The 25,882-nt window shown below is 47.9% G+C and overlaps 1 protein-coding gene across 38 annotated transcripts in view; it reads right to left on the bottom strand.

The window, feature by feature from the left end:
* Positions 1 to 25,882, bottom strand: part of LOC138245662 (protocadherin gamma-C3-like) — an 830,748-nt gene that overhangs the window by 154,071 nt on the left and 650,795 nt on the right. Inside the window, exon 1 of one of the 38 annotated variants that reach the window (XM_069199445.1) lies at positions 17,450 to 21,602. The exons of 34 other annotated variants lie outside the window; for them this stretch is intronic. In XM_069199445.1, coding sequence (XP_069055546.1) covers positions 17,450 to 19,891 — 2,442 coding nt within the window. In that variant the 5' untranslated portion in view covers positions 19,892 to 21,602. Of the gene's footprint in view, positions 1 to 2,689; positions 5,256 to 7,796; positions 10,379 to 12,618; positions 15,195 to 17,449; positions 21,603 to 25,882 lie in introns of those variants that run through there. 3 more of the 38 variants (XM_069199456.1, XM_069199448.1, XM_069199454.1) reach the window with 3 other exon arrangements.

Genomic DNA, 25,882 nt, shown 5'->3' with positions numbered 1-25,882 from the left:
CAGCCAGGTCTCCGCTCTCCAGACTGACGGTGAAATGCCGTGTGCTGCCCTCGGAGCTCAGCCTCAGTCTGCGCTCAGTCACAGCGGCAGCGTCCAGCCCCAGGTCCCGAGCCACGTTCCCCACCACTGTCCCCGGCTCTGCCTCCTCCAGCACCGAGTACCGGAGCTGAGCTGAGCCCCAGCCCCAGAGGGAGAGGAAGCACAGAAGATGCCACTTGCACCGAAGCAGAGCGCTCACCCTGATCATTCTGCACAGACAACCTGCTGGTGTGTTTTTAACAGCTTCCCTGTAGAGTCGACGGCAGACAGGGGAGAGGGTCGAGCTGCTGGGCTCGTCCAGTCCTTCACAGCAGCTTCAGAGAGGAGGTGAGCTCTGCATCGTCTGAGCTGCTCCCGGTGTGTGATCAGGAGGAGGGGACATGCTGATGCAAAGCTACAGGGGTGGAGCTCAGTCACAGAAATAAGAGAGGATCTGGTGTGAACCGTGTAGCTCATTGGCTAAAGTGTGTTCCCACTGACAACCACTGGAAACGCCTTCTTAAAGGCATTGGCACATCATGACGCTTGATTAATATATGCAGTGGTTCCATCATGTAAATAAGGTTTGATCTGAAGAAAACGCTAATTATGTTGATAACTACCTATCACAATTTAGGCACAATATTAATTTAGGATTGGAAAGGTGCAGATTTGTTGAAAAACATTTGCAAATGATGGCTGTACATATCAATGCTACAACAATAATATAAAAAGGCCATCTGTAAGGTTCCATGCTAAATGTGTATGGGAATACAATAAATATAATCAACATTTATAATCAAAATGTAACACAAAAGGGATCCTGTCCCCAGTAAGTGTCATCAGCCTGTGACCGCAACTGAAGGTAGGTGCTGCCATCACAACGAAATGACTTAACATTCAGGAAGAAACCAAGCATAGATTTAGAGGGATCTCAGAGTAGACCATTGGCTGTTTTCTCCAACATCAGTGACTTTATGATCGATATCAACAAGCAAATTTAAGAGACTTCCGGTAAAAAAGATAAAGGGTACAAGGCCTTTTCAGTGTTTTCCCAATTAATGTTTTAGGCAGTTCGTGACACCGAAGAAACTATCAAGGAAACGTAGTTATATCAACTTCATTATATTTAGCAGGTAACTATCCAATAAAGGTTAGCCAAGTAGAATTGTGATGTCCTCTACATGAATGGAGGGAAGTGACTGGTGACATCATGTGACCTAACGTACGCCTCGGGCACTTTCCTAAGAAGAGCTACTTCTCTACCTACCAACAACCATCCCAACTCCAACCTGTTTTCCATCGACGAATGACCAGGCTACTCGCACGTAATGAGAACCAGGAACCAAATGAAGGGCGGATTGGATTTTGTAAAAAAAAAAAAAAAAAAAAAAAAAGTATCTATCGTGCGTCTCTGTCTTCGTGGGCTGAGGGTTCCACCTTCTAGCAGATATTTTCCCTATAACACTACAGTGCGGAGCCTCACCATGCAGCAAGAGAACCCTGCATGTGACTGAGTTCACCGGACAGCGGTGGGGCCTGGCTCGTGTAACAAAACTGTAGGATTAGAAAACTTGAAGGGAGCGCTCCGAACTCACCGGCAGGAGAATAAAAGGGGCGCGTTAGTATTTTACATTCATCAGCCTTCATAGACAAACAAAGTAACAGCAACCCACAAATCATTTACACAATTCAATCCAAGGCATTCACACGCGGCCTCTAAATCCACCGCAAAGATGGATCCGGCTGAGAGTTAAGCTAGGAACAAGACCCCATGCACCCGTTTGAGTGTCCAGTCGGCCCTTTGATACTCCTTTTATAAATACACGAACCTCTCCGGGAGAAGGGAAACATCTCTGCATATATCCCAAAACCTGAAGTGCAGCTGCAGAACAAGACTCATGGGCTCGAGGGATCAGCGTCTCCTCGGGTGCTGCTCCTGAGCATGCGCGGTGGACAGAACATTACGAGCAACACAAACACAGAAGGGGAGAAAAGCGAAAGCACAGCTGGTGACGCTGGAGCGCTGATTGCTTGATAGTCCCCTTTCATTGAAAAGCAAGCGCACCCTCCAATGCTTTTAAGCAACGCCAGTGACTATTAACTGGCTGCTTCTAAACAAGACAACTAGGTACAACAGATCCGTAAGAGAAAGGGTACTAAACGACGTAAATCAACCTGAACATTAATATACACGCTTCCCTCATAATCGGAAAGGGATATTATGGGTGAGAGTGGACAACACTTTCACATAAGCCACGAGACGTACTTTTTTCATGTTATGATAAACAAAAGATGACTGCAATGTATTACTAAAATATGATTGAGGCTAGGGTGACCAGATTTTTTAAGTAAAAAACCGTGACGTTTCGCAAAAATAGAAGGACTGCAATTTCCCCGCCAAAACCGGTATGTCTGGTCACCCGAATTGAGGCAAAAGGCAGTCATAACATTTTACCCCACGGTTCAGTGCAAACTGTCCCAAATGATCGAAAATGGCCACTCTACGTAAAATTATTCACACAGAAAATCAACATAATTTCAAAGTATGATCTCTCAGGGGAGATCTCTAGCGCATACGCACTGTGTGAAAAGATCAGTAGTAAATGACTGTCGTGTGTGACAGTATCGTGTGCTTCACGTCATCGACTATGGGTGCTCGTGATCTCACCTGCTTGACCTCGTTTAACCTTTCCACGCAGGGCACAAATGGGTCCAGTTCGTTCAAAGTGTTCCTGGGTTCCAGAAAGTCTACCGGTTTCATATAAGTGAAATCACCCTGGGATACACAGGTCCTGTAGCCCTGATTAGTGGGATCTCCCGGCCTCAGGGTCACCTCTGCATAGGACAAAGAGCCATCCGCATTTAGCTTAAGAGTTGGGTGGGGCAGTTTGGAGACATCAAAGGGTTTGGATCTCGCGATGCAGCAGCACAAAGAGGTGTCGTGTTCTCCTCCCACAATGCATCTGGCAGAGAGAATGATAAAAGTGACCAGGCACAGAACACTGATGGCCACCAGGGATATAATGAGGTACAAGGTCATGTCAGTGTCTTCCACTGGAGTTTTGTGGAAATCATGAGATGTGGGCGTGTCCACACTGACGTCATCCTGTGGTGATAGGAGGATAGTCACAGTAGTGGACATCTGTGGCTCCCCTTTGTCTTTGGCTAGAATAATAAGCTTCTGGGTGAGGTTGTCCGTCTCCTGAGGTCTTCTGACAGCGCGCAGTTCTCCAGTATATGGAGATATTCGAAACAGAGCGGGGTCTGGACTCTGCAGAAGGCTATAGGAGACCCAGGCATTGTGACCAGAGTCTGCATCCACTGCTGTGACTTTAGTAACCAAGTAACCCACTGGGATCACCCGAGGAATCCTCTGCTCCACCGTGGACTCTCTTGAGGGTACAGGATACACGATCACTGGGGCATTATCATTTTCATCCAGAATATAAATGAAAACAGACACGTTGGAGCTGAGTTTTGGAGAACCAGCGTCTTCTGCAATAACATGAATGTGCAACACCTGCACGTGCTCATAATCAAAGGAGCGCTGGGCGTAGATGCTTCCGGTGTTGGAGCTGATATAAAGGAAGGAAGAGACCGGGGAGCCCTCTATCCGCTTCTCTGCTATGGAGTACGTGATGCGAGAGTTCTCTCCTTCATCAGCATCGGAGGCGGACACGGTGCAGAGCAAAGCGCCTGGTTCATTGTTCTCTCTGATGGAGGCGTCGAGGAAAGGACTCGAGAACTGCGGGGGGTTATCATTGATGTCTGAAATGTTGAGGGTGATTGTTTTCTGAGTGCGCAGCGGGGGTGTCCCCAAATCTGTGACCATCAGTTCAATATAATATTGAGGACTGATCTCTCTGTCCAGAGCTCCATCTGTAACCAACGAGTAGTGATTTTCAAATGATCTGATCCTAAATGGAAGATCGGGTGATATATCCACGTGAACTTTCCCATTGAGTCCGGAATCTTTATCTCTGACTCTGAACAGACCAACTGCTGTCCCGATGGGCGTGCTTTCTGCGACCGAATGTGCCAAAGACGTTATTACAACCTCTGGGGAGTTGTCGTTTTCATCTTCTATTTCGACTTGAATAACACAGTGACCTTCCAGCTGTGGTGTCCCCCTGTCTGCGGCCCTGCCATGAATTTCATATAAGTTAGTTTCTTCGAAGTCCACATCTCCTTCTAGCCAAATTTCTCCAGATCTGGGTTCCAGATGGAACAATGTACGAACTTCTTCCGAAGTGTACTTATCAAATGAAAACTCAACTTCTCCGTTGAGTCCTTGGTCGCTGTCAGTGGCGCTGAGAGTGATCAGTATCGTCTTCACCGGTGCGTTCTCTCTTAGTTTCACTTTGTACACAGACTGGTTAAAGACGGGCGCGTTGTCGTTCACATCCAGGACAGTGACGGTTATCCGGGCTGTCCCGGATCTGGCGGGGCTGCCCCCATCCACGGCAGTGAGGATCAGCTCGTGCTGTTGCTGACTCTCCCGGTCCAGAGACTTTTCAAGAAGCAGCGAGGGAAGGAGCTTTCCGTCTTTGAGACTTTTAACGTTCAGTGTAAAGTATTCATTTGGATTCAGCCTGTAACCCTTGACGGCATTCTTTCCAACATCTGGATCTATTGCGCCCTCAAGTGGAAACTGCGTTAGCAGAGGAGCGGATTCTCCGATATGCAGGTTATACTCAGCAGTGGGGAAGGTGGGCGAGTTGTCATTGATATCCAGCACCTCCACTTCCAGGCGGAAGAGCTCCAGTGGGTTTTCAATCACCACTTCCGCAGTCAGGGTGCAGCCGGGGCTGGCTCCACACAGGCTCTCCCGGTCTATCTTCTCACTCACAGCCAGGTCTCCGCTCTCCAGACTGACGGTGAAATGCCGTGTGCTGCCCTCGGAGCTCAGCCTCAGTCTGCGCTCAGTCACAGCGGCAGCGTCCAGCCCCAGGTCCCGAGCCACGTTCCCCACCACTGTCCCCGGCTCTGCCTCCTCCAGCACCGAGTACCGGAGCTGAGCGGAGCCCCAGCCCCAGAGGGAGAGGAAGCACAGCAGATGCCACTTGCACCGAAGCAGAGCGCTCACCCTGATCATTCTGCACAGACAACCTGCTGGTGTGTTTTTAACAGCTTCTCTGTAGAGTCGACGGCAGACAGGGGAGAGGGTCGGGCTGCTGAGCTCGTCCAGTCGTTCACAGCAGCTTCAGAGAGGAGGTGAGCTCTGCATCGCCTGAGCTGCTCCCGGTGTGTGATCAGGAGGAGGGGGCATGCTGATGCAAAGCTACAGGGGTGGAGCTCAGTGACAGAAAAACGAGAGGATCTGGTGTGAACCGTGTAGCTCATTGGCTTAAGTGTGTTCCCACTGACAACAACTGGAAACGCCTTCTTAAAGGCGCACACACTACATGAAGGGTGATTAATATAGCAGTGATTTCATCACGTGTATAAGGTTTGATCTGAAACAAAAGCTTGTTAGGTTAAATATTACCTACCAGAGCTCAGACAAAAGATTAATTTAGGATTGGAGACATGTAGATGTGTTGAGAAAGCGTTTGCACATGTAGGTTGTACATAGTGTGACAACAAAAATCTGAAAAACGCCATTTGTAAAGTGGCCTGCTAAATGTACAAGGAAACACAATAAAAATACATTAGAACTATGCCATGCAGTCGAAGCAAAGCTATAGGATTTACTTTACAGTCAAAACTTAACAGAACAGAGACACTGGCCCCAGTAAATGTCATCAGCCTGTGACCACCACTGAGGATAGATGTTACCATCAAAGTGAAATGACTTAATAGCGATCAGGGAGAAAAAGCAAACTGAGATTTAGAGGTATCGCAAAGTAGGTTTCCTACAACATAAGCGACTTTAAAATCAATACCAACAAGTAAATTTAAGAGACTCTTTTTTTTTTTTTTTAAAGACACCAGGTGGACGTCAAAAAGGTGAAACGTGTTCAAACAGAGTGCTATAATCCAAGCACCATCAGTGGGTAGAAAGGAAGCCAAAATAGAGGCCCCTTTCAGTTTTTTTAATGCATTTTTAGGCAGTTCACAACCACCAAGAAACACTTAAGCAAACAGTTATATCAACTCAATTTTATTTGGCAGATATCTATCAAATGAACATTAGCCAAGGAGAAATGTTGTGTACTCTGCATGAGTGTAGAGGGGACTGGTGACATCATGTGATGTACCATACATCCTTGTGCTCCTACCTAACCACAACTGTTTCTCTACCTCCCATCACCCATTCCAACCCGTAAGCTTGTTTCCACTAAAGCAGTGGTCTCCAAACTTTTTAATGCCGGTTCCCCCAGTTGGAAAATAAAAATCATTGGGCCCTGCCCCCAGAATTTTTCACAATTATTTTATAAAGATGGCAATGTATAGATATGTCCAGACCTATTTAAACATTGCAGTTAGGTACTGTTACCTTTTAAAAAATGCACATAACATGTTTCTGCTTGAAACAAAGCCCTGTTATCTGTATAATGCTTCTTTTGACCAGAGCTTGGCACCCCCCCCCCCCCCAAGATCACTTGCCTGCCCCCTTAGTTTGAAGACTCCTGCACTAGAGAATGAACAGGCTACACAAAAGTAGAAACAAATAAAGGGTGATTGGGTTTTGTAAAAACAATATCTATCTGTCTATCAATCTATCTATTGTGCGTCTCTGACTTCATGTGCTGAGGGTTCCACCTTCTAGCAGATATTTTCCGTATATTACTACAATGCAGAGCCTCACCATGCAGCAAGATAACACAGCATTGTGACTAAGTTCACCGGACAGCAGTGGGGACTGGCTAGTGTAACAAAACTTTAGGATTAGAAAACTCCTTGAAGGGAGCGCTCGGCAATCACTGGCAGGGGAAGCAAAGGGGCGCGTTAGTAGTATACATTCATCAGTCCTCATAGACAAAGTAACAGCAAATCACAAATCATTAACACAATTCAAAGGCATTCATAAGCAGCCTCTAAATCCACTGCAAGGATGTCCGTACGTCGGCTGAGAGTTAGTCTACGAACAAGACCTCCTGCACCCGTGAGCACACGAGCCTCTCCATTAGAAGACAGCTTCTCTGTATATTCCCCAAGACTGGAAGTGCAGCTGCAGAACACGCCTCATCAGCTCGAGGGGTCTCCTCGAGTGGTGATGCTGAGCAGGCGGAGTGGGCAGAGAGCATAATGAGCGACACAAAGGAGAAGGAAAGTGAAAGCACAGCTGGAGACGCTAGAGAGTTGATTAATACACAACCCTTTCATTCAAAAGCAAGGGCAATGCTTTTAAATAACGTGAGTGACTATTAACTGTCTGGTTCAAAACAAGAAACTACAAATAGGTGCAACTGATCCCTTACAGGAAATATACTGTATGATGTAAATCAACCTGAACATTATTGTACATGCTTCCCTTTTAGGCAGAAGTGGATATTATGAGCATGAGTAGGCAACACTACTACATAAGCCGCAAAAAGTATTTTTCATGTTAGGTAAATAAGGGACTGCAATGAGATATTTAAATAGGACTGAAGCACAAGGCAGGCGTATAACTTTCTACCACGCAAATCAGTGCAAACTGCCCCTAGTGATCAAAAATGAACATTTTACATTAAATCATTCACACAGAAAAAAATCTATTTCAAAGCATGATCTATTGGGGGAGATTTCTACCACATACACACTGTGAGAAAACACCAGTAGTAAATCAGTGTAGAATGATATTGTAACACGTGGTTAATGTAATCGACCATGGGTGCTAGTCTTCTCACCTGGTTGATCTCGTTTAACCTTTCCACACAGGGCACAAATGGGTCCAGTTCGTTCAAAGTGTTCCTGAGTTCTGGAAAGTCTACCGGTTTCATGAAAGTGAAATCACCTTGGGATACACAGGTCCTGTAGCCCTGATTAGTGGGATCTCCCGGCCTCAGGGTCACCTCTGCATAGGACAAAGAGCCATCCGCATTTAGCTGAAGAGTTGGGTGGGGCAGTTTGGAGACATCAAAGGGTTTGGATCTCTCGATGGAGCAGCACAAAGAGGTGGCGTGTTCTCCTCCCACAATGCATCTGGCAGAGAGAATGATAAAAGTGACCAGGCACAGAACACTGATGGCCACCAGGGATATAATGAGGTACAAGGTCATGTCAGTGTCTTCCACTGGAGTTTTGTGGAAATCATGAGATGTGGGCGTGTCCACACTGACGTCATCCTGTGGTGATAGGAGGATAGTCAGAGTAGTGGACAACTGTGGCTTCCCATTGTCTTTGGCTAGAATAATAAGCTTCTGGGTGAAGTTGTCCGTCTCCTGAGGTCTTCTGACAGCTCGCAGTTCTCCAGTATATGGAGATATTCGAAACAGAGCGGGGTGTGGACTCTGCAGAAGGCTATAGGAGACCCAGGCATTGTGACCAGAGTCTGCATCCACTGCTGTGACTTTAGTAACCAAGTAACCGACTGGGATCATCCGAGGAATCCTCTGCTCCACCGTGGACTCTCTTGAGGGTACAGGATACACGATCACCGGGGCATTATCATTTTCATCCAGAATATAAATGAAAACAGACACGTTGGAGCTGAGTTTTGGAGAACCAGCGTCTTCTGCAATAACATGAATGTGCAACACCTGCACGTGCTCATAATCAAAGGAGCGCTGGGCGTAGATGCTTCCGGTGTTGGAGCTGATATAAAGGAAGGAAGAGACCGGGGACCCCTCTATCCGCTTCTCTGCTATGGAGTACGTGATGCGAGAGTTCTCTCCTTCATCAGCATCGGAGGCGGACACGGTGCAGAGCAAAGCGCCGGGTTCATTGTTCTCTCTGATGGAGGCGTCGAGGAAAGGACTCGAGAACTGCGGGGGGTTATCATTGATGTCGGAAATGTTGACGATGATGGTTTTCTCAGTGTGCAAACTCGGTGTCCCTAAATCCATAACCAAGAATCGCACATAATATTGCTCACTGTTTTCTCTATCAAGCGTTTCATCTGTGATCAGTGAGTAATGATTTTGAAATGATTTAATCTGAAATGGAAGGTCGGGTGAAATCTCTACCTGAACTTTTCCATTCAGCCCGGAATCTCTATCTCTGACTTTGAACAGACCCACTGCCGTCCCAATGGGGGTGTCTTCTGGGACTGTGTGTGCTAAAGATGTTATTAAAATTTCTGGGTGGTTGTCATTTACATCCTCTATCTCAACTTGAACAAGACAATCTCCTTTCAATTGTGGCGTTCCCATGTCAGTGGCTTTAACATGAATGTCATACATGTTAGCCTTTTCAAAGTCTACACCATCCTGTACACGAATTTCTCCAGATCTGGGGTCCAGCTGGAACAAATTACGAACTTCATCTAAAGTGTGCTCTTCATAGAAGTATTCAACTTCCCCGTTGAGTCCTTCGTCGCTGTCAGTGGCGCTGAGTGTGATCAGTGTCGTCTTCACCGGTGCGTTCTCTCTTAGTTTCACTTTGTACACAGACTGGTTGAAGACGGGCGCGTTGTCGTTCACATCCAGGACAGTGACGGTTATCCGGGATGTCCCGGATCTGGCGGGGCTGCCCCCATCCACGGCAGTGAGGATCAGCTCGTGCTGCTCCTGGCTCTCTCGGTCCAGAAACTTTTCAAGAACCAGAGATGGGAGGAGCCTCCCGTCTTTGAGACGTTTTACATTCAATGTAAAGTGTTCATTCGGATTCAGCTTGTAATCGGTGACTGCATTCTTCCCAGAGTCTGTGTCTATGGCGCCCTCCAGTGGAAATCGTGTTCCTGAAGTAGCTGCTTCTGCAATCCGCACAACCCGGTCAGCAGTGGGGAAGGTGGGCGAGTTGTCATTGATATCCAGCACCTCCACTTCCAGGCGGAAGAGCTCCAGTGGGTTTTCAATCACCACTTCCGCAGTCAGGGTGCAGCCGGGGCTGGCTCCACACAGGCTCTCCCGGTCTATCTTCTCACTCACAGCCAGGTCTCCGCTCTCCAGACTGACGGTGAAATGCCGTGTGCTGCCCTCGGAGCTCAGCCTCAGTCTGCGCTCAGTCACAGCGGCAGCGTCCAGCCCCAGGTCCCGAGCCACGTTCCCCACCACTGTCCGCGGCTCTGCCTCCTCCAGCACCGAGTACCGGAGCTGAGCGGAACCCCAGCCCCAGAGGGAGAGGGAGACGAAGCACAGAAGATGCCACTTGCACCGAAGCAGAGCGCTCACCCTGATCATTCTGCACAGACAACCTGCTGGTGCGTTTTTAACAGCTTCCCTGTAGAGTCAGCGGCAGACAGGGGAGAGGGTCGGGCTGCTGGGCTCGTCCAGTCGTTCACAGCAGCTTCAGAGAGGAGGTGAGCTCTGCATCGTCTGAGCTGCTCCCGGTGTGTGATCAGGAGGAGGGGACATGCTGATGCAAAGCTACAGGGGTGGAGCTCAGTGACAGAAAAACGAGAGGATCTGGTGTGAACCGTGTAGCTCATTGGCTAAAGTCTGTTCCCACTTCCAACGAAAAGAAACTCCTTCTTAAAGGAACAAACACATCATGAGGTGTGATTAATATATGCAGTGGTTTCATCATGTGTGTACGTTTTGGTCTGAAGAAAAAGTTAATCATGTAGAATATAATCTACCAGATGTTAGACAAAATATTAATTTAGGATTGGAGACATGCTGATTTCTTGGGAAAAGGTTTGCAAATGTAGGCTATCGGTATCATTGGTGCCATGCTAAGAGTTTATGGGAATGCAATAAAAACACACTGGAGCTATGCCATGCAGTCAGAAAATAGAGCCACATCACTTATTGTATATCCACAATTTACCACAACAGAGACACTGGCCCCAGTAAATGTCATCAGCCTGTGATCACAAATGTGGGCAGATGCCTTCAGAGCGAAATGACTTAATGACCTTCACTGTGAACCCTTTGCTATGGTATACAACATGAACGACTTTAAGATGAACAGGCTCTTCTTTAGAAAGACACTAGGTGGAAGCTAAAAAGGTGACGTGCTCACAACGAGTGATATAATTCAAGCATCATGAGGAAGTATGAAGGATATCCTAAAGTACAGAGCACTTTGATTCTTTTTTCAATGCAAGTTTTAGGCTGTGCGTGACCACTAAGAAACAATTGGGCAAAAACAGATAAATCAACTTCTTTATATTTGACAGCTATCTGTCCAATAAAGGTTTGTCCAGCAGAAACGTCGTACCCTCTGCATGCATGGAGATAAGTAACCTGTGACATCATGTGACCTAAGTCCTTCCCTGTGCTACTGCCTGAAGACTGCTGTTCCTCAACCTCCCATCACACATTACAACTCCCAGGCTTGTGGATCCTCGTTGAACCGGCTACTCAGACGTAATTAAAGGGAGGCACAAATTAAGAATGAACTGGGTTTTGTACAGCTATCTACCTACCTACCTATCTATCTGCCTACCGATCTATCTATTTATCTGCCTACCTACCTATCTACCTACCTATCTATCTATTTATCTGCCTACCTATCTATCAATTTATCTGCCTACCTATCTATCTATTTATCTGCCTTACTATCTATCTATCTAGTGGGTTAAACGTTGTAACGGATATGTTCCCTATATAAGTACATTGCAGACCCTTAGGATGCAGTAAGATAACACTACATTGTGACTGAGTTACCGGGACGGGCAGCGGTGGGACCTGGCTTCTGTAACATCTTTAGTACCGTTAGACAGCGTAAAGACATGCCCCGCTCGGCACCCACCCTTCGAGGAAGCACACGCGCCCGTTAGTGTTTTACATACACCCGCCCTCACAGCTCAAGCAAAGTAACATCAAACCATTAATATATTCTTCAATTCAACCCTAGTCACTTAGAAGCGGCCTCTAACTCCACCGCAGAGATGCCCATACATCGGAGGCTCCGACCCGGATGAGAGTTAAACATCCAACAAGACTACAAGCACCCATGAGAGTGCCAAGCCGGCCCCATGTTTCTCCTTTTATAAATGCATGAGCCTCTCTGTGAGAAGGGAACCTCTCTGCATATTCCCGGAGAGCGGAAGTGCAGCTGCAGAGCAAGACTCATGGGCTCGAGGGATCAGCGTCTCCTCGGGTGCTGATGCGGAGCACGCGCTGTGGACACAGCGTGACCAGCAACACACAGAAGAAGGGGGAGGGAAACGAAAGTGAAAGCACAGCTGGCGACGCTAGCGAGAGGATTGGTACACGATCCTCTCATTTAAAAAGTAGGGGCGCTATCTAATGCTTTTACAACGCCGGTGACATTCACTGGGTGCTTCAGAACAAGAAAACACAACTAAGTGCAAAAGATCCGTTCGAGAAAATGTACCAAATGACGCAAATCAACCTGAACATTAATAGACACGCTAACTGTATAACCGAAAGTGGATTTTAATTCCAAGAGTGGACAATGATATCACATAAGCAGCAAGACGCATGTTTGTAAGATGAAAGAAAATCACTGCAACGAGATATTAAAATAGAACTGAGGGGTAACTCAGGCACATAATTCTACCACAACATAAGTTCCGCATACAAAATAAAAATATAATTTGAATGTACGCACTGCGAGTGAGCATCAGTAACATTTCCGTGATGGATAAGTGTACCTCACCTGCTTGACCTCGTTTAACCTTTCCACACAGGGCACAAATGGGTCCAGTTCGTTCAAAGTGTTCCTGAGTTCCGGAAAGTCTACCGATTTCATATAAGTGAAATCACCCTGGGATACACAGGTCCTGTAGCCCTGATTCATGGGATCTCCCGGCCTCAGGGTCACCTCTGCATAGGACAAAGAGCCATCCGCATTTAGTTGAAGAGTTGGGTGGGGCAGTTTGGAGACATCAAAGGGTTTGGATCTCGCGATGCAGCAGCACAAAGAGGTGGCGTGTTCTCCTCCCACAATGCATCTGGCAGAGAGAATGATAAAAGTGACCAGGCACAGAACACTGATGGCCACCAGGGATATAATGAGGTACAAGGTCATGTCAGTGTCTTCCACTGGAGTTTTGTGGAAATCATGAGATGTGGGCGTGTCCACACTGACGTCATCCTGTGGTGATAGGAGGATAGTCAGAGTAGTGGACATCTGTGGATCTCCATTGTCTTTGGCTAGAATAATAAGCTTCTGGGTGAGGTTGTCCGTCTCCTGAGGTCTTCTGACAGCTCGCAGTTCTCCAGTATATGGAGATATTCGAAACAGAGCGGGCACCGGACTCTGCAGAAGGCTATAGGAGACCCAGGCATTGTGACCAGAGTCTGCATCCACTGCTGTGATTTTAGTAACCAAGTAACCGACTGGGATCACCCGAGGAATCCTCTGCTCCACTGTGGACTCTCTTGAGGGTACAGGATACACGATCACTGGGGCATTATCATTTTCATCCAGAATATAAATGAAAACAGACACGTTGGAGCTGAGTTTTGGAGAACCAGCGTCTTCTGCAATAACATGAATGTGCAACACCTGCACGTGCTCATAATCAAAGGAGCGCTGGGCGTAGATGCTTCCGGTGTTGGAGCTGATATAAAGGAAGGAAGAGGCCGGGGAGCCCTCTATCCGCTTCTCTGCTATGGAGTACGTGATGCGAGAGTTCTCTCCTTCATCAGCATCGGTTGCGGACAAGGTACAGAGCAAAGCGCCTGGTTCATTGTTCTCTCTGATGGAGGCGTCGAGGAAAGGACTCGAAAACTGTGGAGGGTTATCATTGATGTCTGAAATGTTGAGGGTAACTTGTTTTTTTGTTTGTAGAGGGGGGTTCCCTAAATCTGTAACAACCAGTTCAATTAAATATTGAGCGTTATGTTCCCTGTCAAGCATCCCATCTGTGATCAGAGAGTAATGATTTTTAAATGATTTGATCTTAAATGGAAGCTCGGTTGAAATATCCACGTGAACCTTCCCATTCAGTCCAGAATCTCTATCCCTGACTTTGAACACACCCACTGCCGTGCCAAGTGGGGTATTTTCTGGGACTGTATGTGCCAGAGAGGTTATTACAACCTCTGGAGAGTTATCATTTTCATCTTCTATTTCGACCTGAATAAGACAGTGACCTTCCATCTGTGGTGTCCCTCTGTCTGTAGCTCTCACGTGAATGTTATATATTTTCTTTTCTTCAAAGTCCACATGTCCTTCTACATGAATTTCTCCAGTTCGGGAGTCCAGATGAAACAAGTTACTGATAGCATCGGGTGTGCGCTCTTCATATGAGTATGCAACTTCCCCGTTGAGTCCTTCGTCGCTGTCAGTGGCGCTGAGTGTGATCAGTGTCGTCTTCACCGGTGCGTTCTCTCTTAGTTTCACTTTGTACACAGACTGGTTGAAGACGGGCGCGTTGTCGTTCACATCCAGGACAGTGACGGTTATCCGGGATGTCCCGGATCTGGCGGGGCTGCCCCCATCCACGGCAGTTAGGATCAGCTCGTGTTGCTCCTGGTTCTCTCGGTCCAGAGACTTTTCAAGGACAAGCGTGGGAAGCAGCGTCCCATCCGCGAGACGTTTTACATTCAATGTGAAGTGTTCATTCGGATTCAGCCTGTAATCGGTGACTGCATTCTTCCCAGAGTCTGTGTCTATGGCGCCCTCCAGTGGAAATCGTGTTCCTGAAGTAGCTGCTTCTGCAATCCGCACAACACGGTCTGCGGTGGGGAAGGTGGGCGAGTTGTCATTGATATCCAGCACCTCCACTTCCAGGCGGAAGAGCTCCAGTGGGTTTTCAATCACCACTTCCGCAGTCAGGGTGCAGCCGGGGCTGGCTCCACACAGGCTCTCCCGGTCTATCTTCTCACTCACAGCCAGGTCTCCGCTCTCCAGACTGACGGTGAAATGCCGTGTGCTGCCCTCGGAGCTCAGCCTCAGTCTGCGCTCAGTCACAGCGGCAGCGTCCAGCCCCAGGTCCCGAGCCACGTTCCCCACCACTGTCCCCGGCTCTGCCTCCTCCAGCACCGAGTACCGGAGCTGAGCGGAGCCCCAGCCCCAGAGGGAGAGGAAGCACAGCAGATGCCACTTGCACCGAAGCAGAACGCTCACCCTGATCATTCTGCACAGACAACCTGCTGGTGCGTTTTTAACAGCTTCCCTGTAGAGTCAGCGGCAGACAGGGGAGAGGGTCGGGCTGCTGGGCTCGTCCAGTCGTTCACAGCAGCTTCAGAGAGGAGGTGAGCTCTGCATCGTCTGAGCTGCTCCCGGTGTGTGATCAGGAGGAGGGGACATGCTGATGCAAAGCTACAGGGGTGGAGCTCAGTGACAGAAAAACGAGAGGATCTGGTGTGAACGGTGCAGCTCATTGGCTAAAGTCTGTTCCCACTTCCAACGAAAAGAAACTCCTTCTTAAAGGCACAAACACACCATGAGGTGTGATTAATATATGCAGTGGTATCATCATGTGTGTAAGTTTAGGTCTGAAGAAAAAGTTAATCATGAAGAATATAACCTACCAGATGTTAGACAAAATATTAATTTAGGATTGGAGACATGCTGATTTCTTAGAAAAAGGTTTGCAAATGTAGGCTATCGGTATCATTGGTGCCATGCTAAGAGTATATGGGAATGCAATAAAAACACACTGGAGCTATGCCATGCAGTCAGAAAATAGAGCCACATCACTTATTGTATATCCACAATTTAACACAACAGGGACACTGGCCCCAGAAAATGTCATCAGCCTGTGACCACAAATGTGGGCAGATGCCTTCAGAGCGAAATGACTTAATAACCTTCACCCTGAACCATTTGCTATGGTATACAACATGAACGACTTTAAGATGAACTTTAATAAGCGCATTTAAAGAGGCTCTTCGTTAAAAAGGACACTAGGTGGAAGCTTAAAAGGTGACGTGTTCACAACGAGTAATATAATTCAAGCATCATGAGGAAGTATGAAGGAAATCCTAGAAATCCTAAAGTAAGGAGCACTTTGATTATTTTTTCAATGCAAGTTTTAGGCTGTTCGTGACCACTAAGAAACAATTGGGCAAAAACAGATAAATCAACTTCCTTATATTTGACAGCTATCTGTCCAATAAAGGTTTGTCCGGCAGAAACGTCGTACCCTCTGCATGCATGGAGATAAGTGACCTGTGACATCATGTGACCTAAGTACTTCCCTGTGCTCCTTCCTGAAGGCAGCTGTTCCTCTACCTCCCATCACACATTCCAACTCCCAGGCTTGTGGTTCCTCGATGAACCGGCTACTCAAACGTAATTAAAGGGAGTCACAAATTAAGAATGAAGTGGGTTTTGTACGTCTGTCTGTCTGTCTGTCCGTCCGTCCGTCCGTCCGTCCGTCCGTCCGTCCGTCCGTCCGTCCGTCCGTCTGTCTGTCTGTCTGTCTGTCTCGATAGTGGGTTAAACGTTGTAACGGACATGTTCCCTATATAAGTGCATTGCAAGCCCTTAGGATGCAGTAAGGTAACACTACATTGTGACTGAGTTACCGGGACGGACAGCGGTGGGACCTGGCTTCTGTAACATCTTTAGTACCGTTAGACAGCATAAAGACAGGCCCCGCTCGGCACCCACCCTTCGAGGAAGCACACGCGCCCGTTAGTGTTTTACATACACCCGCCCTCACAGCTCAAGCAAAGTAACATCAAACCATTAATATATTCTTCAATTCAACCCTAGTCACTTAGAAGCGGCCTCTAACTCCACCGCAGAGATGCCCGTACATCGGAGGCTCCGACCCGGATGAGAGTTAAACATCCAACAAGACCACAAGCACCCATGAGAGTGCCAAGCCGGCCCCATGTTTCTCCTTTTATAAATGCATGAGCCTCTCTGTGAGAAGGGAACCTCTCTGCATATTCCCGGAGAGCGGAAGTGCAGCTGCAGAGCAAGACTCATGGGCTCGAGGGATCAGCGTCTCCTCGGGTGCTGATGCTGAGCACGCACTGTGGACACAGCGTGACCAGCAACACACAGAAGAAGGGGGAGGGAAACGAAAGTGAAAGCACAGCTGGCGACGCTAGCGAGAGGATTGGTACACGATCCTCTCATTTAAAAAGCAGGGGCGCTATCTAATGCTTTTACAACGCCGGTGACATTCACTGGGTGCTTCAGAACAAGAAAACACAACTAAGTGCAAAAGATCCGTTCGAGAAAATGTACCAAATGACGCAAATCAACCTGAACATTAATAGACACGCTAACTGTATAACCGAAAGTGGATTTTAATTCCAAGAGTGGACAATGATATCACATAAGCAGCAAGACGCATGTTTGTAAGATGAAAGAAAATCACTGCAACGAGATATTACAAAAGGACTGAGGGGTAACTCAGGCATAGAATTCTGCCACACGCATCAACATAAGTTACGCATACAAAACAAAAATATAAATTTAATGTACGATCGCCTGGGAGAGATGCGCAGCACTAGGGCAGAATTATACGCACTGCGAGTGAACATCAGTAACATTTCCGTGATGCATAACTGTACCTCACCTGCTTGACCTCGTTTAACCTTTCCACACAGGGCACAAATGGGTCCAGTTCGTTCAAAGTGTTCCTGGGTTCCAGAAAGTCTACCGGTTTCATATAAGTGAAATCACCCTGGGATACACAGGTCCTGTAGCCCTGATTCATGGGATCTCCCGGCCTCAGGGTCACCTCTGCATAGGACAAAGAGCCATCCGCATTTAGTTGAAGAGTTGGGTGGGGCAGTTTGGAGACATCAAAGGGTTTGGATCTCGCGATGCAGCAGCACAAAGAGGTGGCGTGTTCTCCTCCCACAATGCATCTGGCAGAGAGAATGATAAAAGTGACCAGGCACAGAACACTGATGGCCACCAGGGATATAATGAGGTACAAGGTCATGTCAGTGTCTTCCACTGGAGTTTTGTGGAAATCATGAGATGTGGGCGTGTCCACACTGACGTCATCCTGTAGTGATAGGAGGATAGTCAGAGTAGTGGACAACTGTGGATCTCCATTGTCTTTGGCTAGAATAATAAGCTTCTGGGTGAGGTTGTCCGTCTCCTGAGGTCTTCTGACAGCTCGCAGTTCTCCAGTATATGGAGATATTCGAAACAGAGCGGGGTCTGGACTCTGCAGAAGGCTATAGGAGACCCAGGCATTGTGACCAGAGTCTGCATCCACTGCTGTGACTTTAGTAACCAAGTAACCCACTGGGATCACCCGAGGAATCCTCTGCTCCACTGTGGACTCTATTGAGGGTACAGGATACACGATCACCGGGGCATTATCATTTTCATCCAGAATATAAATGAAAACAGACATGTTGGAGCTGAGTTTTGGAGAACCAGCGTCTTCTGCAATAACATGAATGTGCAACACCTGCCCATGCTCATAATCAAAGGAGCGCTGGCCGTAGATGCTTCCGGTGTTGGAGCTGATATAAAGGAAGGAAGAGACCGGGGAGCCCTCTATCCGCTTCTCTGCTATGGAGTACGTGATGCGAGAGTTCTCTCCTTCATCAGCATCGGAGGCGGACACGGTGCAGAGCAAAGCGCCGGGTTCATTGTTCTCTCTGATGGAGGCGTCGAGGAAATGACTCGAGAACTGCGGGGGGTTATCATTGATGTCTGAAATGTTGAGGGTAATTTGTTTTTTTGTTTGTAGCGGGGGGTTCCCCAAATCTGTAACAACGAGTTCGATGAAATATTGAGCATTATGTTCCCTGTCAAGCATCCCATCTGTGATCAGAGAGTAATGATTTTCAAATGATTTGATCTTAAATGGAAGCTCGGTTGAAATATCCACGTGAACTTTCCCATTCAGTCCGGAATCTCTATCTCTGACTTTGAACACTCCCACTGCCGTGCCAACTGGGGTATTTTCTGGGACTGTAGGTGCCAGAGAGGTTATTACAACCTCTGGAGAGTTATCATTTTCATCTTCTATTTCGACCTGAATAAGGCACTGACCTTCCGTCTGTGGTGTCCCTCTGTCTGTAGCTCTCACGTGAATGTTATATATTTTCTTTTCTTCAAAGTCCACATGCCCTTCTACATGAATGTCTCCAGTTTGGGAGTCCAGATGAAACAAGTTACTGATAGCATCGGGTGTGCGCTCTTCATAGGAATATTCAACTTCACCGTTGAGTCCATCGTCGCGGTCAGTGGCGCTGAGTGTGATCAGTGTCGTCCTCACCGGTGCGTTCTCTCTTAGTTTCACTTTGTACACAGACTGGTTGAAGACGGGCGCGTTGTCGTTCACATCCAGGACAATGACAGTTATCCGGGCTGTCCCGGATCTGGCGGGGCTGCCCCCATCCACGGCAGTGAGGATCAGCACGTGCTGCTCCTGGCTCTCTCGGTCCAGAAACTTTTCAAGGACAAGCGTGGGGAGCAGTGTCCCATCCGCGAGACGTTTCACGTTCAGTGTAAAGTGTTCATTTTGATTCAGCCTGTAATCGGAGACTGCATTCTTACCAACATCTGGGTCTAGCGCGCCCTCTAGTGAAAACCTCGCTCCGGGATGAGCTGCTTCTGTGATCCGTACAACCCGGTCGGCAGTGGGGAAGGTGGGCGAGTTGTCATTGATATCCAGCACCTCCACTTCCAGGCGGAAGAGCTCCAGTGGGTTTTCAATCACCACTTCCGCAGTCAGGGTGCAGCCGGGGCTGGCTCCACACAGGCTCTCCCGGTCTATCTTCTCACTCACAGCCAGGTCTCCGCTCTCCAGACTGACGGTGAAATGCCGTGTGCTGCCCTCGGAGCTCAGCCTCAGTCTGCGCTCAGTCACAGCGGCAGCGTCCAGCCCCAGGTCCCGAGCCACGTTCCCCACCACTGTCCCCGGCTCTGCCTCCTCTAGCACCGAGTACCGGAGCTGAGCGGAGCCCCAGCCCCAGAGGGAGACGAAGCACAGCAGATGCCACTTCCACGGCAGCCGGGAGCTCCGGGTGTTCATTATACACTGAAACATTTCCAGTGATGACGCCTCTGCAGAGTCCCGGCAGACAATGGAGAGGTGGGAGTCTGCCTGCTGAACACTCCAGTAGTTCACAGCAGATTCACAGGAGAGGCGTCTGCTATGGATGAGCTGCTCTCAGTATGTGAGCAGGAGGAGGGGGTATTTAAAGTCCAAGTCTGAGGGAAAGGAATAGGAGAGAAGCCGCCGCCCGGGATCTAGTGTGAGTAGCGCTGCTCATTGGCTAAAGCTCGCTTCTCTTTCGACCAGGAGTTACGCCTTCTTAAAGGTGCAGGCTCAATGGGTCGCCCTGTTTACAAATGCAGTGCATCATTGTGTTTAATCCCAGGATTGGGGCTTTGAGTTGAGTAAATATTTACGACTTTTGAACATAACCTATGGGCAGACACAGTTATTTCCATGGAGGTATATGACGTTACACCATTGCTGGTGTATATGACATTTCTTGGACACCATGATAAAGATTGGCAGCAGTAGAGTAGTCCGTTTTGGAAATGGACCGACAGACACAAATCGGTCACATCCTAAAGGACCAAAAAATGCTTCTAACCACATGATGACGAAATTACTGTTTGGTAGACAAACAAACTTACTGGTGCGGAGGGTTCAAATGGATTGTGGTGATATACATTTACTTGCAAAAAGCATACACGGTTTAAAATAATGCAACTTAAAGCTTAATGTAAACGTGGAGATGAGAAGGCACCAGGTTGACGTTATACCACAGAAGAATGACTGTAATGTGTACGTCCCAGTACGAGTCAGTCCTACATGCCCCCTTCTGTACAGACGCTGGCAGGCCAAAGTCATTGGTACAAGTTTCAAGCTATCAATGAATGAGCATGTGGTTGACGGTAAGGAGACCTATTCGTCGCGCAAGGAAATTGGAGTTAGAACAGTTTAAGAAACAGATAAAAAAAAAACCACACATGTAGGAGTTATTTACTGGGGCTCACAGTTCCCAAACTTTTTTTAAATCACTTCGACCTCTGTTTAGCACCACCTACGCATCCCTGTGTATAAACAACACTTGTGCCACCCCTGCACTGCTCTCCAGAGCTATTACCATTTACAGATGCTATTGTGACCGGCTTCTGTTCTGTCACTTTGTTCTCAGACCAGTTAGCAGGCTGAAGGGGATGAACCTTTTACAACCGCTCGGTTCAAGCTACTTATGCCATCAGTGACACCATCCAGAGTCTGTACACTGCTTTCGAAGTCTCTCCGGTGCACTCTGCCACTTGGTAATGAATTCATCGGCTTACCATTTTCTAAAAATATAAATTATGTTTGAATGACTGACAAACTGACCAGTGGCAACGCACCTACCTTGCATACCGTGTACTCCATTTACACTATGCAAATGTACAAGTACCTTTTACTATTGGTAAAAACTGTCCAGTAGCAAAGTTTAAATCAGCTTGGAAACTGGTTAACAGTGAGATAAAAACACTAATAGACCAATCATCTCTACTTATGGCTAAAAAGTCAATTAAAAACCCAAGGAGAATTTCAATTAGTGTTATAGAGGAGGACGTTCTACTCAACGATCACTGTGCAAAGCTCAAATATGGCCAGGTCATGCCAGCCCTGCACAGGCGCCACCAGCACACATTGCCGGTTATCTGGATATAATATTTAGCGAGCTGTTTAGACGTTAAGTGAGAAGTGTGCTGTCTCACCTGGTTAGGTTCGATCAGCTCGTTGTAAGTGGACAGAAACGGGTCGGCCGCATTCACTATGCCCCTGAGTTCGGGAAAGTTTGATGTCCTCATGAAGGTGACAGGAGATAAACAGGTCCGATAGCTCCGTTTCTGGGGGTCTGACGACCTTAGGTTAACCTGCATACTCCGCAGTGCCCCACCTGCAGTCAGCTGACGGCTTGCATGACGCTGCTTGGGGAAATCCACGGGTTCTGGCCCACCAGGAAACCTGCCGAGGGCTGTGTTATGTTTTTCCTTCATGATTCATTTGGCACATAAAAGAATACAAATGGCAAGCACAGCCACGCCGATGGCCATTATAGGAATAATTAAATACAGGTTCATGTCAGACTTGCCTTCTGGGGTTTTATGGAAATCTGAAGCTCTACGACCTCACCCGATGTCTTGTGGTGAAAGAAGGATTGTAACAGTGGAGGGCAGAGAAGGCTCGCCCTTGTATTTGATGACGTGTAGGACAGTCTGTGTGAGGTTGTCCTTTCCATGGAAGACACTGGCAGCTCTCAGTTCTCCTCTGTTCGGAGATACTTCAAATAGAGAAGGCTCTGTGCACTATAAAATAAAATATGTGAGTCATGCGTTGTGTCCAGAGACTGCGTGTACAGCCGTTACCTTGGTAAGCAAGTACTCCACTGGACATGAAAGCGGGATCTTTAACTCTATGGTAAGATCCCTGGAGGGTGTTGGGTAGAGGACCACTGGACTATTGCCGTTTAGATCCGAAATGAATAAAGAAACCGTCACATTTGCGGAGTTTCGGAGAGTCAGAGTCTACAGCGAGGACTGTATTTTGACAACTCGAATACCTTCATAGGAGCGCTGGGCGTAGAGGCTTCCATTCAGTGGGATGATGTACATAAAGGGAGACACAGGCGAGCCATCGACCTCTCTTCCCATTTTCACCTTCGTAGGGATCAGAAGCAGACACAGACCACAGAAAAGTGCATGGGTTGCTGTTTTCTTGGACAGGGGCAAGGAATGATGGCTGTCAGACGTCAGGAGGGTTATCACTGACGTCTGACACATTCAGGACAAATGTTTTCCGAGAGCGCAAAGGAGGAGACCCAAGGTCAGTGACAGTCGGCTGGACAGGGTACTGAGGAATGGATTCGCGGCCTAGAACTCCGTCTGTCACCAGTGAATAGCGGCTTTAAAAAGGAACACTGGAGATTTCTAAATTAACTTCTCTTTTTTTCCTAGAGTCTCTATCTTTAACTCTCAAAACGCCCACTGCTATACCAAAAGGAGAGTTTTCCGGCACTGAAGTGGACAGGGTTGGCAGACGCACTTCCGGGGCATTGTCATTTGCATCTTCTACTTCCACCTGAACCCCACAAGTCCCTTCCAGGCTGGGCGAACCCCTATCCCTGTCTCTCACGCGCATTCACAGGGACCCGATACTTCATAGTCCACAAACCCTTGCACTCAAATACTCCCCGTCAGTGATTTGAGAAAGAACAAGCGCTGTATCCCATCCGAGGTGTGGTCTCCATAGGAGTATGCGATTTCCCCATTAACACCGGCATCTGAGTCACTTGCGTTCAGTTTTATTAGCACAGTGTTTAAAATTGTATTCTCTCGGGGTTTTACTTTGTATACGGGTTGGGCGAAGAAAGGCGCATTGTCACCTAAACAGTAACGTGTATCTATCTCAGTTGTTCCAGACTTCGTTGGGTCCCCGCCATCAAAGGCAGTGAGGAATAAGCGGTGCCTCTCCGGACTTTCTGGATCCAGAGATTTCTGCCATCCTTCATTCTCTTCCCACTGAGTCAAAAGTACCGGTTTGTGTCCAGCCTGTAATCTCGAACCGAGTTGATTCACACATCCAAATCAATGGCGCGCTCTAGCGGAAACCGCGAGCCTGTTACAGTCAATTCCTTGATCTCTACAACCGGGCCCTGCTGAGGAAGCCGGGGGATTGTCATTTACATTCAGAATCTCCAGCTCCACCCGGAAGAGCTCCAGGGGGGTTTCAACCACCACTTCCTGGGACAGTATACAGCATGGACTAGGCCGATGAACGTACCCAGCTCTGCCTCCTGCAGAACCGAGTACAGGAGCTGCCCCGAGCCGCGCCATAGTCCCAGAGAGAAGCACAGAATTCTCCACCCCCATCCTCGTGTTGTACCCCGAGGCTCCATGTCCTGTAAATCCACCCGCGGGGCACTTCCTGTGTCCGGCCCTCTCGAGGACAGACAAATACCTGGGCTCAGATGATGAGCACGCACACTGCTTTCGGCATATTAAATATTGCAGCTCTGAACAGGCTCGGAGAAGCTCCAAGTTAAAGAAAGTCGGGGGAGCGGCGATTACTGCTCCGGGGGTAGTTAAGCGATGGAAACCGATCCTCGATCCCATCGCAACTGCGCAGCCCATTGGTTAATACCTCCGGCCGCTTCAGGCTGCGGAAACACCCCCACATACTCAAAGCCACACACGGAGATGCGAATGCAGATATGACCGTGTATGTCAGCTGCGCAGCTAAATTCAATTCCAATACACACTAAGTACACAAATGCCCAACTTACTTCTCAAGACGTTTAGCACCTGAAACCAGGAAATACAGACACGGTCATGCCAGTAATATGTTCTTGAAGAAATATTTTTCCATTAATACGTCAATAGGATATGTTTAACAGTTACGTGTACCATAAGCCTGAAACAACATTCTTCCAACACAGAGAAAGGAAATACATATGTGAGAAGGATCGATGGTGAAAGCATTCATCCACCGTACGACACCGACGCTAGAAAGGAACTTCGAAACCAGCACCTTTGTCCGAATCAAGCCATCTCAGAACGTGTGACAGTGACATGCAAGCACGTAGAGCTGTACTCCCTCCGAGATTGGAACCGGTTTGCTTTGATATCTTTATCGCTGCATATATCTCACTTCTGTGGTGACAAGCAAGGGAGACGGTTACAACAACGTCCTGGCGGCCTGTACACAACCAGCAATTTCTGCAGACTGAAGGGATAGCTTTTTTACTGCCCGACCCCCATTTCACCAACAAAAAGATACAAATTGCAGTAAAATAGCCAAAACATAATACCGTTTTTAAAATTCAGATCTCCCCTTTCGCGCTCTCTGTGGGCGCTATTCCCTCGCATGCGTTATCACTATGGGCAGTTTGATTAAACGCACCTGTGCCCGCGCACGCAGGTGTGTAACTGTATCTAAGGAAAGCATGAGTATAAGGGTGTATGAAACCGAGGCGGGAATGAACAGCACCGTTCAAGGAGAGACAAAACGGGCCAGGATGCAGGGAATGCGCCTTTACGCTTTGGGCGCACAGATATAGAAACCGAACCTGCATTAGGTAAATACTTCTTGGTCTTGTTTGTGGGAACCAAAGAGAATACAATCACAGTGTACAACACATCATGGCTGGTAGGCTTTCCTGAACAATGTTCTAAACCAATATCACGCAGGAGACTTCCGTCATAAATACAATAGCCCCCCTTCTCCTCCAGCGCCATATTACAGATACCAGAAGTGTCAAGAGAGCACAGCGGCGCTGCCTTGCTTAGAACATTTTGTCAACACAACGCAAGCAGCCTAGTGGAGAGGAATAGAAAACGCCCCCCTTTCATCGGCTGAGATTACCAGTTCAGTTAGCACAGCCCAAGAAGAACCTCTAGCCCCACCGACTGTGTCCAATCTTACTATCGATAAACGTTATCGTCCTGTCTCTGTTACCAGAGGCGCGCGCGTGTAACAGGCCTCGAGCCAGCACACCAGGTGGGCCCCGCCACTCATCAGCGCGCGCTCGCTACCGTTGTGACCGTTGGTTCCCTAAGCTTTGAAAACAGCCCAGGCCAAACGTCTTCACGTCCAGAAAACGTAAAAATGAATGTGTGTCACCACACTACAGGGAACCTTTCACATTAATGATGACATGGAAGGTGGCACATGCCCACAGTGTAAGTGCGCACACAGGGTTGATAGAGCAACACAGAATCCATGCTGTGACCTAACCGATGACCTCTACCGGTCAGCCCTGGTACTGCATGGAGTATAAGTGACTGAGCAGTAAGGGAAAGTGTGTGATGCTAGTTTTGAGTTCTCTACATGCACCTGCAATAGTAGTGGCGTATATAGAGCGCCCTCAGTCTCCTGCCGTCCTTCTGAGGGGTGCTGATGCCACACAGCCATAGTTAAGATGTACATTTCCCGATTCAACGAGCGGTTCTGGTGTAAATACATCTGAATAATTGAAACCAGTCACAATGCAACTTATAAAGCGCATACTCATCCTCTGGG

Source organism: Pleurodeles waltl, chromosome 7 (assembly GCF_031143425.1).
Source record: "Pleurodeles waltl isolate 20211129_DDA chromosome 7, aPleWal1.hap1.20221129, whole genome shotgun sequence".
In the NCBI taxonomy this organism is placed as follows: Eukaryota; Metazoa; Chordata; class Amphibia; order Caudata; family Salamandridae; genus Pleurodeles; species Pleurodeles waltl.
The sequence above is the reverse complement of the archived record's forward strand: the minus strand, read 5'-3'. Positions and strand labels throughout refer to the sequence as shown.